Source organism: Paramacrobiotus metropolitanus, unplaced genomic scaffold, assembly GCF_019649055.1.
Source record: "Paramacrobiotus metropolitanus isolate TYO unplaced genomic scaffold, Prichtersi_v1.0 Parri_scaffold0000105, whole genome shotgun sequence".
Lineage (NCBI taxonomy): Eukaryota > Metazoa > Tardigrada > Eutardigrada > Parachela > Macrobiotidae > Paramacrobiotus > Paramacrobiotus metropolitanus.
The window spans coordinates 271,772-289,134 of NW_026570325.1; the positions used below are offsets into that span (position 1 = coordinate 271,772).

The 17,363-nt window shown below is 42.4% G+C and overlaps 2 protein-coding genes across 5 annotated transcripts; one reads left to right on the forward strand and one right to left on the reverse strand.

The window, feature by feature from the left end:
• Nucleotides 1-48: 48 nt before the first annotated feature.
• Nucleotides 49-4,212, reverse strand: LOC129597466 (uncharacterized). Of its 4 annotated transcripts, XM_055495029.1 has the most exons (5): nucleotides 3,925-4,212; nucleotides 2,597-3,607; nucleotides 1,954-2,084; nucleotides 1,354-1,893; nucleotides 49-307 (listed from the first exon to the last, which is right to left on the reverse strand). In XM_055495029.1, exons 1-4 carry the CDS (start codon nucleotides 3,932-3,934, stop codon nucleotides 1,393-1,395), a joined length of 1,653 nt encoding a protein of 550 aa, XP_055351004.1. In that variant the 5' UTR covers nucleotides 3,935-4,212; the 3' UTR covers nucleotides 49-307; nucleotides 1,354-1,392. The 4 variants fall into 4 exon arrangements, with proteins under 4 accessions (XP_055351004.1, XP_055351002.1, XP_055351000.1 ...); XM_055495027.1 differs by having other exon boundaries at nucleotides 1,360-2,084; XM_055495025.1 differs by having other exon boundaries at nucleotides 1,354-2,084; nucleotides 3,925-4,211.
• Nucleotides 4,213-7,456: 3,244 nt separating this feature from the next.
• LOC129597465 (GATOR complex protein WDR24-like) lies at nucleotides 7,457-14,777 on the forward strand. The gene is made up of 13 exons (XM_055495024.1): nucleotides 7,457-7,648; nucleotides 7,780-7,826; nucleotides 7,925-8,044; nucleotides 8,141-8,218; nucleotides 8,600-8,636; nucleotides 8,985-9,092; nucleotides 9,428-9,524; nucleotides 10,010-10,438; nucleotides 10,905-11,096; nucleotides 11,398-11,623; nucleotides 12,252-12,529; nucleotides 13,150-13,492; nucleotides 14,182-14,777. Exons 1-13 carry the CDS (start codon nucleotides 7,581-7,583, stop codon nucleotides 14,508-14,510), a joined length of 2,352 nt encoding a protein of 783 aa, XP_055350999.1. The 5' UTR covers nucleotides 7,457-7,580; the 3' UTR covers nucleotides 14,511-14,777.
• Nucleotides 14,778-17,363: the final 2,586 nt, after the last annotated feature.

A 17,363-nucleotide genomic window follows, 5' to 3' on the forward strand; every position in this document is an offset into this window, starting at 1 on the left:
GGCGTGATACCAACATGGCTTTTTAGAACGAAACATAAAGTTGTGCAATTTCTCTTGTTCTTGCTCTTGCCGTACATCCGCTAGCTCTGTAAAGTAAGTATATAACATCAAGATAACAGATAAACATATCTGGAAAACAGAACTAAAACGTGAACAGCATATAACAAAAACACGTTTGCTATGTTTTCCGTATCCGGAAAACGTGCCCATTACACACAGCGCGTTTCCTCTTGGAATCTGGATCGACAGACGCTGCCGGAAAAACTCTTTGGAACCTGGTTGGCCTGTGGCCAGAGCTATTCCGCGTCTAAGAAAGGAGTATGACATCATCACATTAGCCGTCGCTGCGCTTAAAAGCCTAAACTGGGCAATCTGTACTACCCGTACGTCTCATACAACTGCACTCGTACATACGTAAGCGGCACCGCCGCTACATTCGTCATAAGTTCTGTATATCTCGAATGCAGCCGATATAAAGTTATACCTCGGATTTAGCTAAGCGTGCTTTATTCGATATTGCTTAGCTTAGCATATTGGCTGTAAAGTTGGCAAATAAAGGTAGTACAAAAGAAAGCCATGTTGCTTCTTTAAGGTGAGGCGAGCAGGTATGTACAGAGTATTGTACATTATACTAACCAAATACACGTGCATGCTCCAGCTCGGAAATTTTTCACTTCTGCGCACTCCCAAACTCGTTTTTGAATAGTTCTGTGACATTTTATGGTCAAATGATTTGTACGCGTTGACGGGAAAACTTATGCGCGCAACATGTGGTTACGGAGTTAGCAGGCATTTTTGAAATAACATTTGGAAGTTTGGAACCGTTTAAACGCTACCTGGTGTGGTAAAAGTCTCATTGTAGACCGATATTTTGCAAATCTGTTACATAAATGAACATACGCGTAAAGCTTATTTTTACACCAAACCAGGGTGCTCAGCTTTTTTTCACATCTTCCAACGAACTTCCAAAATTTCAAAATTTGTAAAACGGTTTACTATGTGTTGACCCGAAAACACTGCAGGACATCATAAGCAAGGAAGGCACACAATTTTACTCGGCTTGTTTCCATCGATTGATTAACAGTGCGATACGGTAGGTAGTAGGTACTTGTACATCGTAGAATTGTGCAGCGCCTTGCATCCTGAGATGCGTTATCACGCGAATACGCGCTATAGCTGTCCCTGTTTTAATGCAAAAGCGCGAGCACATACCTGAAAGAAGTTACAGTATTTTCGATTATATAAAAGCGTCCACTCGTCGTAACGTCGACTACTTGTATGCGATTATAGTCTCGCTTTTCGGGAGATGGGAAATTGTGTTTGGAACAATTGACTGTTTTCACCATTAAGTACCTGTACTTCAAACGTTTGTGAAATCCAAATTTTCAATAATTAGGGGCCAGGTAGATAGTTATTTTCCCAGTATTCCAACGTGGATTGTGGTAGAGTTTTCATGTCCAGGTTCGGATAGCGCTCGGGATTATCCGGGTCGTTGGTGAAATCCGAAAGCGGTCCGCCCCTGGCAAGCAAATCGGACGCATGCGGCCGCTCTTTCGGATCGAAATTCAAGCAACGGAGGACGAAGTCCCTGGTGCTGTTCGGTAACGACTCGGAAATGAAAGGAAGTTTATCTTGTGGATTTTTGCTATTGTTTAAGCGATAGAGAACTGCCATTTCCAAATGCATAGGCTGGTTCTTTGCTCCAATATACAAGGGTGGTTGTCCAGTTAGCAGATGCAGTGCGACACAACCAGCGCTCCAGACATCGCTTTTTCGTCCGATATTATGGTCTGTGCCAGAATTAATCAACTCCGGAGCAACAAAGCGACCGTCTTCTCCTGAACGAGCACTGATCTCATGTTTCGTTGTATGATCCGCTTCCAGTTGTCGCATCTTATGGAAACCCCCGATCTTAATTGTTCCAGTAAAATTCGCTTCAGTAAAGAAAATTACCCGGCTGCTTAGGTTGCGGTGAACGACACGATTTTGATGCAGAAAATTTAAGCCGCACAACATTTCGTACAACCATTTTTGTATCACATCGAGTGGCAAATGGTGGCTTGCAGCGTCCTCGAAATTTCCGCCTGCAACCATTTAACTGCACACAAAAGCAGGAGAGATGCTATCTAGCTAGTTTACCGAACAATGTACATGTTTCACTTGTGGCCTAAGTCCTAACTAGCTAGGGGTAGTTATGCAGGTAGCCTCACTGAGCAGACTTGCTGAAAGCCGACAGGCGGCGATGTGCTTTTAGATGGCAACGAAAACGTTAACTTCAACTGTAACAGGAGCGCTAACCGTGAGTAAGTTCTTTGAGTCTTACATACCTTACTTTCTGCGATTATTACGTTATCGATTGAATTTAAGCGCTTCGTACAAAAGAAGCTAAACCAGCCAAACGTCTATAGAAACAGACACAGTAACACAGCCATGACACCCTGGTGGCATTTTTGTACTCGTACGCGTAATATGCACATTGATTTTGTAGATATCACAGTCACACGGTGCTATGACTTTACGGTAAGCATATAATAATAAAAACTGCAGAACTCCCTTTCCCACATAATTGCAGACACCAGCATAATACGATACTAACCTGCACAAAATTCGGCATACACTTGGAACTCTGGGCAACATCCTCTGATCAATGGTGGAGCAAATCGCCATCCGAAAAACTGCACAACGTTGACACTATCGGTCTGCAGACGGCCAATTCTCTGATCTGGCATTGTATTAAGCAGGTTTAGCAAGTTCTTGAAAGCTTTCATGTAAAATTCTCGGTCAGTCTTTTCGTTCAACAGTTGAAACCGCCAAATTTCAGCAGTTTGACCAGTGGCAATGCCCGGACTATCACCCAACTGGATTTCTCCTACCTGCATACGACACTGTGACGTATCCTTTAGAAACGGGTGTTGCCGTATGTTGATTATTTTTATTTGATCCGCGCTGGCGGTAGTCACCGGGTACGACTCCGTGCGGTCGGGTGCGTTTAACTCCTCCAAAGATTTGCTCATATCGATAAAACGATGGGCTTGAAGCTCTTGGAGAGACGATCGTTCAGCTGCATTGCGGTTCAACGAACACTCAAGAAATTCTTTGCACGCAGCGCTCATATCTGGGATGGGCGGAATTTCCGGCCCTATCATTAGACCGGCTTCAGAATCGTGCTTGTAAAACGTTTGAAGGTTTTCTAGTAGCGGCCCCTCATTCAGCCCGAAAACAACTTTATCTGGACCATTTTGCCAGAACCGTTTGAGTGTTAACGGTTTTCCAAGGTTCAACAAATGCGCCAGCAGGCATCCAGCTGCCCAACTATCCACTTTGCTAATATCGGCTGTCAAATGCGGTAGATCCGGAAGGCATTCTGGGGGTATATAGGCCACATTTGGCGATCTTTCTTTTAGCCACTTGCTCCACAGTGAGGTTAAATTTGGTTTTGTATCTTTTAGAGTGTACACAAGCGTAGAATTTTCATCCCCATCGTAAGCAGTGTTGTCGAGATAAATACTTCCAGGATTAAATGGTTTGCGAAGAATTTCAAACAAACACTGGCGAATTTGTTGTTCATCCAGGTAGATATCTTCAGTGCGCAAATCTTTGCCCAAATCTAAACAATTGAAAACTTATTTCACAGTTATATGCAAAACCCTAAACCTCAAAACGTCTACTTGTGGATTACTCTACGAATCGGGAACGCAAACATTTCTAGTACTGCCATTATCCGTTTTCAAGGGAATCGTACTGAAATACTGGACACGATATTCCCGGGGCAAATTTCTGTGAGTGAATATTTACCATCAGCTGAGGAGACAAGAAGCAACTCCGTGGCTGTTTCCGTAATAATTCTTTGTCACGAGAAAATAAAAAAGGTTTCGATCGTCCTTTAGAAAATGAAAAAGAGATTCGGTATCTTATGTACTGTACCTTTAGCCATACTGATGCCGGTCAATCAGATGATGATATTCGTTCCTTGACTAAAGTTTTTCGTTTTGACTGAAGTTGTATCGAAAAGTTGACTAAAGTTGTATCGAAAAAGTTTTTCGATACAATCACAAACTTCCCATTACAACATGACAAACCAAAACTCAGCAGTAGTTATTACCGTTACTAGATAAAAGCCGTGAGAACAAGAGGTTCAGTATCGTACTAACATGCATACTATGCGGTGCAGCTACATATTATGTAGCTTACGCATGGCCCCGACCTTTCTGACACGAGAATGCATTAACTGATAAGTCGTATGACGTTTTATTTGCCCGCAGACGGTACTCGTATTATCGTGTACGCTCTGCGCAAATAGTACTAATTTTATTATTACGGCATTTCACATTAAAAGAACCATATACTGTTCACTCACATGAACTTCACTGAGTATGCTGATCGTCTGTATGAGAGTTAGAGCTAGTGCAGCGCTCGCTACCGCTAACCGGCGCTGGCAGTGAAACGCAAATTATAAAATTTGATGCAGATTGCAGAGCCGGCAGACGCGTGTGAATACCGGAAAGTCGAAAGTCCATGGTTCTCCGATCAAACGATTGTTTATTCCGTCTATTTAATCAGCCTACACATTACTGATAAACGTATGCACTTTTATACTGTCTATAATGATTATTGTGATGCGAGTTTTAATTGGAGACAGCAGCAAATTGCGTACAAACCGCTCTGAACTCGTACATTATTTACTTGGAAAAGGTATTTAATTTAAAGATCTGTAAATTATATGCACAGGACAGGCTTGATACGAGTAATATACTGTAATATAGATAAAGTATATCAATAATATGTATGAAGACTGCTAATTCTGCATAGACAGCATAGTGCACATTCTGCACAGTCTGCGTGATGCATAGTGTGCTTGCTTAGGATGAATAATGCGCCAAGCAGCCCACAACATTATTATAAATACTCGTATTAATATAGCGCGTAAATCGATAATCGAGCGGAGGGAAGGTCTTTTCATACTTCTTATAGCCGCCACAATAGCCAGCAGGCTGTTTTGCCGCCCTATATAACGAAGTATGTAAGTAAAATATCACAAATAACCCGCCTGTACAATCCAGTTGACCAAAACTTTATTTTGACGGTGTTCATACTGCGGCAAAATAGCCGTAGCCCGTAATAAAAGTTGCGGCGTCTTTGGATCGATCCAAACACCAAATACGAACTGGACAAGCCTTGATATTTTGACCCGTCTATTGCAGAGGTGTTTTGATGTGTTTGACGAGATACACAGCACGACGATGTTTGACGAGACAACACCGGCGCTTTGGTGTTTTGATGCCTTGTCTGAGGTTTATACAATTACGTGTTACACAACTCAGACAATACACGTATGTTGCTTAAATTCAGGCACAAAAATATAATGACGTTATAAGATGGCGACGCAAGGACACTATGAAAAGTACAAAGGAAAATAAAAAAAGGGTGAGACTATAGGCACCCCTTTCACCCCCGTTTGCTATAGGCACCCCCTTTTGCACCCTGTTTTACTATAGGCACCCCTTTTCCGTTAGATAATTCTCGCACCCCGTTTTTCTCCGCGGACTATAGGCACCCATTTTTATTTTTTTTTTCGCAGAAGACTGACAACAATGTTTTGACAGTCTTTTTGTTTCACAAAATTTTTTGAATTCCAGCACCGTCTTGGCCAGGTTTCACCTCTTTCACAATTACCTGCTCATTTGGCTGAGCGGCAGTTGCCAGCACTGGGAGAGATGTTTTTGTACTTCAGGGTATCCGCTTTGGGATGCGTTTTTCCCAGGCTTTCAGATCGCCTGACTACGAATGTTTGGAACGTATCTCTTTGATACTGCTTGAAAGCAGCTTCGAATTCGGAAAACGCCGGGTAATTGTCCTTCAGGTCGTTTTCTTCGGTAGTGGTTGGGTAAACCAGGTCATTGTCGGATCGTGGATTATTTTCGGATGGGCTATTTATTACAGAACTGTCAGACATTATTATTACAGAGCTGTTTCTCCTGCAGCAACTCACATGTATTACAAAAGTAACAGGCAAAAGATCCGGAGCCGGTGGTAAAATGACTTTCTTGAAAATTTTCTAAGGTCAACAAAATTCGACCTTAAAACATAGCAACGGACAATAGGGGGTGCCTATAGCTTTCGCACACGACGGGGTGCAGAGATTAATTAATCGAAAAGGGGTGCCTATAGTCTAAGTGGGTGCGAAAGGGGGTGCCTATAGATAACGGGGGTGAAAGGGGGTGCCTATAGCCATTTCCATAAAAAAAATTAAAAAAAAAACGGAGCTCCTAATAGTTCGTTAGAGCACGTTCTTGATTCTAAAGCCAGATGATTTAAATAATGATTGTTTGAGAAAACAGTTTTGACACTTCCGGTCGCACAGGGCGGTCTCGGAATCCGAAGCCCTGAGAGCTCGGAATCCCGACGTCTTAGGCATCGGCTAACTCAGTGGCTACACTGACTAGCGAGATAGTGGATTTCGACCCGGAAGTGTAAGTACTCTTGCGGGACTTCAGAAGAGTGGCAGCGAACGACCAACGCCAATTTCCGACTTCCGAAACCCGAAAACTCCAGAAGACGTGGGATGAACCAGTCTTCAGCCGGCATAGAAAAGGAATTGCAATCAAGTGGTAAATGCCGAACCAACGGCAAGCGCCCCGATGGAGTAACGTTGGTCCCGTGGGAAAAGAGGAAAATGCTGACCTGGGACGCCACATGTGTGTACACGGTGGTTTTGTCACACATTGCGGCAACATCGAAACACAAGCAGGGGCTGCCGCGGCACGCGCAGCGAGAACAGGAAAAAGTGGCGAAGTATCGGGAAATCGCCCTTGGGTACACATTCCGTACCGCAGGCGTCGAAACACTCGGAACACTCGGACCGGACGCTTCTCGCTTGGTCACCGAAGTCGGGAAGTGTTACATGCGACAGGAAACAGGCGAGGTACGGGCGACGAAGTATCTGCGCCAGCGGATCAGCACCAAAATCCAACGCGGGAATGCGGCCTGTCTTGGGAACAGCAAAAGCATCGGCTAATTTGGATGAAATGTTTTGTGTGATTAGGACGCTTATTTCCGTAATCGACTGAGGCTGTGTAATCAGCACAAATATCTTTTAATTTTACAGCTGTAAACTTGTGACTGCTTTATATCGCCAATCTCAATAAAAACAAACATCTTTAGGACAGTAAATTATAAATTAATGCAGCACTCGTCACGGACCAACCTTTTTATAAACTTTTGCGTGTATTTTAATTTTTTTTCATAGGTTTTCAGTGATTTTTGATTTTTTATTTCGTTTTAAAATTTCTGAAAAAAGTTGGAATGCAGATATATGTACTTACGTTAGTAACTTACAGTACTGTATAGTGTATAAGTATTATGTACTGCCAGCCTGCCGTTAAAGCTTCGGCACGCTACTCAGAGTCTCAGATGTGTCATTTCCCGAACATCAGCTGTGTTTTGATTTCAGCTTGCTGATTGCAACTGAGTTTTGTTTTCAATTTTCATGCTTAATTTTCCAACATTTTCCCCCGCCTGCAGCTGGTCAGTATATTGCTGGACATTTGTCAAACGTATCTGAAAATTAGCATGCTACGAAGATGAGCTACTCCAACAATTCCAGCCCGAAATCATTTTCCGTCAATTTGGAAAGCCCGATCAAAGCGATGTAGGCCACCACTATCTTAATGGCACCCCCTGTGTTTCTGTCTAACCTGTTGGCTGAGTAAAACCAGGGTTCAGTTCCTTTGAATCCTGGTAATCATTTTTTTGCTACTGATATGGATTGCAAATTTACAGTGCCTTGAATCGCGATGCTTCCCAAGTGGTGGCAGCTGGACGAAACTGTACGTATGCTGTATAATGCTGAGCTGCACAGATAATTTAATGTCCCGGGTTACTCGCGCCTCTTGATGATGTTTCATCGTTGGTATTTTGATCGCAGTAATCCGGATCTTCGGGATCGAAGAGGAGAGGTTCGCGGAGAAGGAGAATCTGCGTTTATCGAAACGCAACAGCCAGTTTAATGGCGCCTGCACCGATGTGGCGTGGAATCCCAACGACGGTACAGTATCAATTTGATTTTGGAAGATTTTTACTGGTGGTTGACTCGCGGGGTCCCCGTTGATTTCTTGACAACAGTCGTGTGATTTTTGTTTAGAGACAATTCTGGCCACGGCGACGACAGCGGGAGCGGTTTGTGTGTGGAATTTGCCCAATAATTCCAGCGTTCGACAAGGTAAATAAAATACCAAAAGTTAATCCAAAAGCCAAATTAAAAAAATTACAATACAAAAATTACAAAAGCTCTGCGCATAAATTCTGTATAAATCACGCACCTTGAAAAAAATTAAATAGCGTTAATTAATTAGCGTAAATTAAATTACTGTATAGCAGCCTAAAGCGTGAATTACATTTTGTAAGCAAATAAAATGATTAATGAAATTAGGTAAATAACGGTTGTGGGTTTTTAAATTATGTAGGTTTGCAGCTGTTTAATAATTGTAATTTTTAATTTTTTTTTCGTGTTATTAGAGATTGTGTTTGATATAGTTTTGGACTAATTTTCTGTACTGTCAGCGGTCAGGCAAAATTTTCGGTTTTGGTTTTTGATTTTTAGATGTCGTCTTCACGGAACATCGACGCACTGCAAATCGGTAAGCCAGCTGAATATATTCTGATAATGTCATAAATATTCGCGAAGCAAATATTCGTGTATTTATTGTTTTAAAATCTTTAATGTCCCCAAAACGGAATTTGTAAGCAGTTGATCTATATTGAAATTTTTTTATCCTTTTGCTGAGTGGCTGGTTTTCGTGTTTGCTCTCTGTGTGATTCTTTTAATTTTTCTTCGTTTTATTTACCTTCTGGATAATGTTAATTGTACTCTTTGTATTAGTTCGATAATTGCAGTTTAAGAAAACATTATGTTGAATGCTTTGTTGTTTTACAAAAAATAATATGAAAAAATGAATTTGTTTGGTAATGAGCTTTTTGATTTGCAGAGTCAATTTCCATCCGCGCGAGCAGAATCTGCTGCTGAGCGGCTCCCAGGATACCACGGCGATACTCTTCGATTTGCGAACTGCAAAGCCGCACATGATCTTTAAATGGTAATGTGTGATTATTCCTTGCTTACTGCGTAGAAAATGACTAGCTTTGTGTACGGTGCTTTAGATTTTGTAATTTCCCGGTCAGCGGAATTCTTTTCAGATAATGTTTTATCGCGTTGGGCTTTCATTGTATTAATATTGTTCGGTATACCGCTTGCCGAAAAACCAAAAAATTCTAGGTTGAGTTCTAGGTTGATCAGGTGTAAATAACAATATTTATTGATTATTTACTCATAGTTTTTTTACGCTGGTGCACTCACTGAACACTGGTGATTGAAGCCTTCGTAGCGCTTTCTGGTGGCACTGTACTTCGTATTTACTTTTCTTTTTTACAGTGAGGAAGCGGTTCGTGATGTGCGTTTTAATCCACATAATCCACAACAGTTCGCGGTCTGCCTGGAAAATGGCAATGTGCAGTTCTTCGATTCGCGGGTACATATTTTGCAGAAGATTTATGCCCGATACTTTCTGATTAGAATGTGTTTGTATTTTAAAATTTTTATTCAAGTATAGTGGTTTATACTGCAAATCATGTTACCATTTATCTGACGTTTTACTAGAAGAATTATTTGGCATCCACGATATTCTAATGCATAGAAAAAAATTTTCTCGGTTTTTCCGATTTGATTGCTTACCGTATTTTCGCATGTTTTGTTTCCAATATTATTTTATGTTTATAATAATATTTTTTGCATTTTTTTTATTACTTCGTGTATAATCAAATATTTATATTATTTGCTAATGTGCCTTTTTTGTATATTTCTGACAGTGGTTTCGTTACCACATAAAGAAGGTTTAGTAAATTGTTTTGCAAAGGAAAACATACATATGTATCAGTTTCTGCTTTAAAAATAGTTTGTAATTCCAGTTTTGGTAGACGTATGAGCATTTCCATGGTATTTTCCCTATTCCGACAGAGCGCCGAGATCTGCATCCGCGAATTCACCTGCCACGCCGGTCCGGTGTTCCAGTGCGACTTCCATCCCGGCGAATCGAACCTGCTGGCCACCTGCGGGCGCGACAAGTGCATCAAAGTGTGGAATCTATCGGAGGTCAGCAAGAACCCCTCCCTGGACTCCCTGGTCCCCACCATCGCCGCCATGGGCACCATAGCGTGGCGTCCGCACCGTCGTCCCTACCTGGCCTCGTCCGCGCTGGTCACCGACTTCTCCGTGTCGGTGTGGGATCTGCGGCGACCGTATATTCCGTTTGCCACCTTCGAGAAGCACACGGACACCGTGACGTCGCTGGTGTGGCGGGAGGATCCGCATATTATTCTGGCCGGAAGTAAGGACGGATGGTTGAGTCAGTTTGCCTTTAAGGATGCCAAACGACCGGCTGATAAGGTGGGTCATCACGGGATCGAGGAAAATTTGTTTAAGTTGACAAATAAGTGGCGATTTATTTAAACGTGGTTACATAAGCCTTTCTTTTATTAAATCTGATTAAATATTTCTTTTAATAAACCTGGATCCAACACTCCTTGTGTTAAACGTGGTTAGATATTTCTTCTTTAAACCTGGTTAAAGATTTCTGTTATAAAATCTGGATAAATATTTCTTGTATTAAGCCTAGTTACAAAATTTCGCCATTCGATGCAGTCTGTATGATTTTGTTTCTTATTTCATTTTCGTCTTTCCTGGGTTTGTAATTTTTACTGCATCTCTTTGTTGTCGGTTTTTCAGCAAGCAAAAATTACCGAAACGTTTTTTGTTATTATTCGGGAAAAGTCACAAATTGCCGCATTCTTGCTTTCTGGTACACCTGGTTGGAACTGAATTCAAAGTGAGATTTATTTCGATATTTTGGCAGGTAAATCCCGTGGGTATGGATATCGGATGCAGCGGTGACGTGGCCATGGCGTGTGGCGAAAAAATTGCCAAAGGCGACGGAAAGTATCTGCGACCGCGCGTGGATAAAATGTTCACCAAAACAACGCGCGCCGAAGAGTTCCCCAAAGAAGGCAGCAGCCAGCTGAATTTCTACCCGCATGAAAATCTGCAGGTATATACGTCATCGCCGTTAATAAAAAAATAAAAATAAAAGCAAATAAAATCTTAAAATTCCGATTTGCCGTATCGCCCTGCAAAAACCGAACATCGGAATCGTCAAAATATTTGTTTTTTCTCTTTCTACTAAAGAAAAGTTTTCCTTAAATCGAAAAATAATTAACAGTTTGGTTATTATTCATTAATTTAACAGTATGATTATAATTCTCTGATTTAACAGCTTAAGTGCGAGTATAATTATTTAAACAGTAACATAAGCAGGCGGGAAGTTTTTACAATAGTTGTGTGCTTTGCAGTCCTTATCGATGGACTGGTTTGTGACGTGCGCCAAGGAGTACCAGCTTCAGGGCCGCTCCGTGTCGGAGCTGTGCAACCACAACGCCGGCGTGGCGCAGCGTGCCGGACGCGACCAGGTGGCGTTGGTGTGGCAGGTGGTGGCCCTGTTGTACTCCATGAGCGACAGCCGGATGAATAAGACCGGACAGTACAGCTCCACCACATCGCATCACCATCGCCATATCAGTACGTGAATTGCAATAATTATAACATTACCGCGAAAACGTTGCTGCGTTCCACTAGCTCGTCTGAAATTCGTTTGTGATTTTTTCTGTTGATTTATTCAAGGCTTATGCAAGTTTTTTTTTAATTTTTGCATATTAATTACGTATTGTATTCTGCAACCATGTTGCACGTTGTTTTGAGTTATCCTGCGTTATCCTTCACTTGATTTGTAAATTTAATTTTTACAAATTAATTTTCTGTGTTGGGATAGTTAGATTTTTTCCATTCAATATTTTCGATTTATTTCGGCATCACCTGCGCCCGTTTGCTACTTTGTATACAGTATCCCTTTTACTTTCTGAGTATTGTTTCCGTTTTCGGATGATTTGATTTACCTTTTTAATAGAATTTGCTGGCTTTTTGGGTTTTTATGTGCATTTTCGAAATTTTATTTACTTATTTTTTTGGGTAGGTTTTCAAATAGGTTTTCTTGTTTTTGTTCATTTTCGAAATATTATTTTGGTTGGTTTTCAAATAGGTTTTCTTGTTTTGGGGATTATTTTGTCCATTTTGTCATTTAATATTTTATTCTGATATTAAATTTATTATGCGTGCAACAGCATTTAGCTTTCCGGCGTTGTGTTTGCAGGTGGCAGTGGGCGTGACGACCTACATCTGCACAGCCGCACGGACGACAGCAGTTCCATGGGCGACGGTGGCGTCATCTACGAGTCGGGCTATCCGCATCACCGCACGCCGCGTAGCATCTCCGCCCGTGATCCGCATCCTCTGAATCTGGACCCGCCCAGTTCCGGCGCCGGGGATTTCCTCTTCAACGAGCAGTACACCGTCTTCGAGGAGATTGACACGCCCTTCGCCGGGTTCGAGACCATCCATGACGAGGATCACTGGCCCACACTGCCCACGGTACGTGTTCACTGTTGAGAAACATTTCTTTTTATTATTCTTTTGGAGTGTTGATTTCAACAGCTGCACTGTCGCTTTGCCGTTGGCAGCTTGTTTTTCTATGAAATATCGCTGATTTTTCCCCGGAAGCAATAGGAATTCTATAATATTCGAAAATTAACGTTTTGTTGGGGAAGAAGTGCACTCCGCGAATTAGTTTGTACATGTAATATTATCGTCGCTTTGATGAACGGAACACAGTTTAGAACTGTGGAAATATATCGTAGTGTAGTGGAGCGCGCCACTGTCATTACGTGTACATCTGGATGCGTTGTGTTTTCAGCCAGTCTGTAGTAAGCCACCAGTCGCATGATAAATTTCACAGAATAAATTTTTATATCTGACTGTATTTTCTGCAAATTTATTACATAAAGATTTGCGCGTGTATCGTGGTAAGCCAGTTTTTTGAAAGGAATTTTAGCCTTAGATAATAGATTACCTGCAAGATTTCGTGATGTAATTTATTTGAGCCTATTTGACCGAAAGGCGTTTTCTCCAAACTCATGAGATCATTATTTTCTTTGAACTATTTTTTTAAAACGACTTAGTGAAGGTTTTTATGAAGAACTGAATACTTTTAGGAGGGCTTTGAAGTGCGCACCGAACTGCCGGATCGCTCGCACGACCGCGTGGATTCCTCGCATCGGAAGGAGATAATTCGTCGCGGCGGGGATCGTGACCGGAACCGCAGCGGTTCGCTGGGACCGGACGAGTACGAGGACGCGCTGCGACTGGGGAATCTGGCCATGCAGGACAATTGCAGTAACTGCATCGATTTCAGTGAGCGCGTCAAGGACACCGTGGAGTTCCATGCCAACCAGGGCGATCTGCAGACGGCGGTCAGTTTGATTATTGTGCTGGGCGACCGTGCCAAGGGGATGGTCGATGAGTTGCGTTTGGAAGCGTGGATCATGGATTATATCGGTAATTATCTAAGACTTTATTGGCGGTTATCCGGAAATAATTCATTTATGTATCTGTATTATTGTGCGAAATAAGTGCGCTCTTTTACTGCGTAATATTATACGATCAAGGCTGCTGCATTTAGTTCGTGCTTGTATATTTGTAAACTTCTAAAAATACTTTTGACATTGTAACCTATCGTTAACGAAAGTATTACTTCCTATTGCGCCTTTATTAATTTTGGTTGTCGAGCAGCTAATTTTCGCATTTATTTTTGATGGGTTTCTTTTTTGATATTTTTTGCTTATTTCGTTGTAAATATTTGAAATGATTTCCGCACGTTTATTTTAATTTTTGGAGTATGTTTTGGCACTTTTTGTAAGCGTTCATATCGGATTTTTCATTTTGTTACTTACAGTAGTTCCGCTAATTTTTGTGATGGAATTCTCGCGGATTTATATGGATTTTTTGAATTAGATTTCATGATAAATTTTGCTGTAAAATTCAATATCGGACTGTGTTGCATTTTTGTTGCTCATTTCTTTTAATTTTTGAAACAATTTCCGTACGAATGTAGGAATTTTCTGGGTTATTTTTCGAGCTTCTTGACCGTTTGTTATCAGATTGGTTTGAATACTTTTTGCTGATTTGTGATTGTTTTTTCGAAATTTTGGTTGCCGTGAAAATTAGTTTCCCCTGTTTTTTGGCAGATCTCCTGTCGCGTTTCCAGCTCTTCACCGTAGCCAACGAGATCATCAAGTTGTGCCATCTCCCGGCGGTGGGCGAGCTGAACCAGCAGTCGACGACGGTGTACACGAACTGCAACATGTGCGGCCGGCATCTGCAGCGCGTCGGCTGGTACTGCACGTCCTGCCGCAAACTGACCAACACCTGCAGTATCTGTCAGCTGCCGGTGCGCGGCCTGTACGTGTGGTGTCAGGGCTGCTCGCACGGCGGCCATCTGCCGCACATCCAGGAGTGGTTCAAGAAGGCCGCGCACTGCCCCACGGGCTGCGGCCACTATTGTGAATTCATCTGATCGCGCTGCTCGGCGAATTTTGGCTCAGGAGATGTGCATTTTAATGGTTCTGGTGATTGTGTAATTGCTGTTTTGGATGGGTGAATTTTTTTAATGATTTTATTGCGTTTCGACTTTCGAAGATATGATTGGTAATGTTGTTTATGACATTGTGTTGACTGTTACTGACCTCATGTACTTTGTTGGCCGTGATATGTAGAAAAAATGGAAATGTTTATCTTGCTGCTAACGTCGATGTTATTAAACTCGTTTTAGGTATCTGTAGAAGCCGTTTTCGTGTCTGAACGTTTTGCCCTAACACTGGCCATTAATTTAGTTTATTTAACAATATCACTGGATGTGGCGCGGCCAGCCCGCTCTCCTCTACATGCTGGCGATTATACCAAAGCAAACAAAGTTTGTTGAAATTGATGACCTTTGGATTGCGATCTGGTAAAAATTATGAACATTTAAACCAGCAAGACTTTGAGGGACATAGCGCGCCGGTACGCAGTCCTATTGACTTCAGTGTTCAAAACCGAAAAAAATCTGACGGCATTCATGTTGATCATTCTGTCCGTGATTACAAAATGCACCGCCAGTGCAAACTAAAGCGGATGTAATGATTATTATCTAAGCGGTTCACCGTGTTATAAGTTTGTAACTAACTGTGCTGACCAGTTTGCCATAAGCGCAGCACACTGATTACACGCATCGGAAGCTGGCCAAGCTGTTTCTAAAGTGATTGAAATTTTCTTCTTCTTGGGCTTGCATGGCACGTTCTAATTGATTAGACCAGCGATTTTGCCGCATGGTAGTTGTTTCTCGAATCGCGTAGTCGCAGTTATGGCAGACTTGCATCCTTTGCCAACCTGAACAGCCGTTAGCTCCCTCAATGCGCTGGCCGATAAAACAATCATTTCGATTTGAGATGCTTTAAGGTTATCGTTTTAAAATCTGGTCTCAGGGTTCATTCGACGCGAAAAACGTGGATAAAGTGTTTACATTTTATTCTCCAAGAACCGTTCATCGCTTAAAGCGCTAACTAAAGCAGCGCCTCTGTTTCATACCCCACACTCAGGCTCACAGATTCGTAGCGACCACTACGGTTTTCGACGAAAACATAACTTTTCATCAAGAATGCAAAACATGTTAAGCATATTTCTTATCCACGTGAAGTAGTATTAACGTAAGTACGCTTATCTTTAAAAGAATCTGTATCACACTGATTCACACAACTTCCACAGCTAGTTCTTTAAGATTATTATGAACAACAAACAGAAGTGAGATTTCATTGCACGAGGTACTTCTTGACGTAGGTCGGTCGTAGGAAGTCAATAGGAACTCGCGGGGTGCCAGGTGAGGCGTTCGTGTACAGTGTACAAGTTTACAACCGATACGTAGTGTACAACCAATGCCTTATTCAGCGGACCGCCGTCAATCATTGCATGTCTGTGCGAATACACCGTCTAATAAGGTTGGAGCCACATAATCGGAGTTTGAGCGAGATATTCCGCAACATGCACCGGGATGTGCTGGATGCACACAGCATGCGGCACGAAGTCCTGCGGATGATCGGTGTAATTGACCAAATACTGCACATCGTTGAGCGAACGGATGCGCAGTTGTGCTGGTTTAAAGGCGATGATATTTATCACCCGTTTGCCCAACTCAACGCCCGACTGCCCGTTGGTGGCTTCGACGATGGACTGCGGAACCGATGCCGGAAGCGGAGCAAGAATCTGACTGGTTGTCGATATCTACGCATTACCAGTTTAGAAATCAAAATGTACGTACTATCAACTGCTGACAGCGAACCTGAGGATGGGATCCAGAGTCCTTGACCGAGCGTCCTCGATGTCCCCTCGAAGGTCGCCCGAAAGAAGGCTTCGGCAAGCGCCCCAGTGGTACTAGCTGCAGTGCGGTCGTCATTACCGCATTATGCTGCACCTGATGAGCGCGTCGCGTGGCCACCTGAAAAGAAGACAAGGCGGATGAATGCACAGAAAAAGCGACCCGAAGTGTAGTGGTAACTGGTAAGCAAAAATAAAGGATCCCTCGAACAATGAAATGCAATTTCTGTAACAGCAAAGCCCGCTGGCGCTCCGGCCTCTGAGAATGCAGATACATTTGTTGAGATACATTTATACATTTAATGAGAATGCATTTGTTTGCCGGGTGGTGCACCGTGCACGTAATCGCTAGTGTTCCTAGTTTTCTTAGGTTCTTCGTTTTTCTTAGGTGGTTATGTCTGGTGACCGATGGGCGTGTCATGATTGAAGTATTAAATGGTCGTATTACGGTACAGTATTGGACTGTGTTTGCAACATCAAGTTGTGGCACAGATTCGAAAATATTCAGCAAAACCTGGCATATTATTGACGTTCTCATATGGGCTAATCACACTGAAAACGGTAAGGAAACCATCGCTGTGACTGGCAAAAACGCCCTCAAGGACGATTCTGTAGCGCTTCCAAGCCGGGCGTGCCAACTTCAACAAAAGGATAACCTTTGATTATGTTTATCGGTGACATAATAGACTACACGGGAAAGCTAAGTTTTAAGTAAATCGGTGAGCTTTTCAAAACTGCCAGCAACACTAACAAATTCAAAAATTTACACTGAATTCGGTAAGAAACACTGCCGTGAAGATGTCCATGTTATGCCCGGCAATGACCGACGAAGAGACATCAAGAGTAACAGAATTACGTGTGTATACGGCCACCGGGAATGTGTGCACCCGATTACAAACACCACCGTGCATATTGCATTTTGGGGCGCTAACCGAAGCACAGACTCCACATTTTCCATTAGCGTTGAACGGAGACCTTCGCTACGCTTCGGCCGATCAGAATTCTGCAGGTGCGCAGCGGC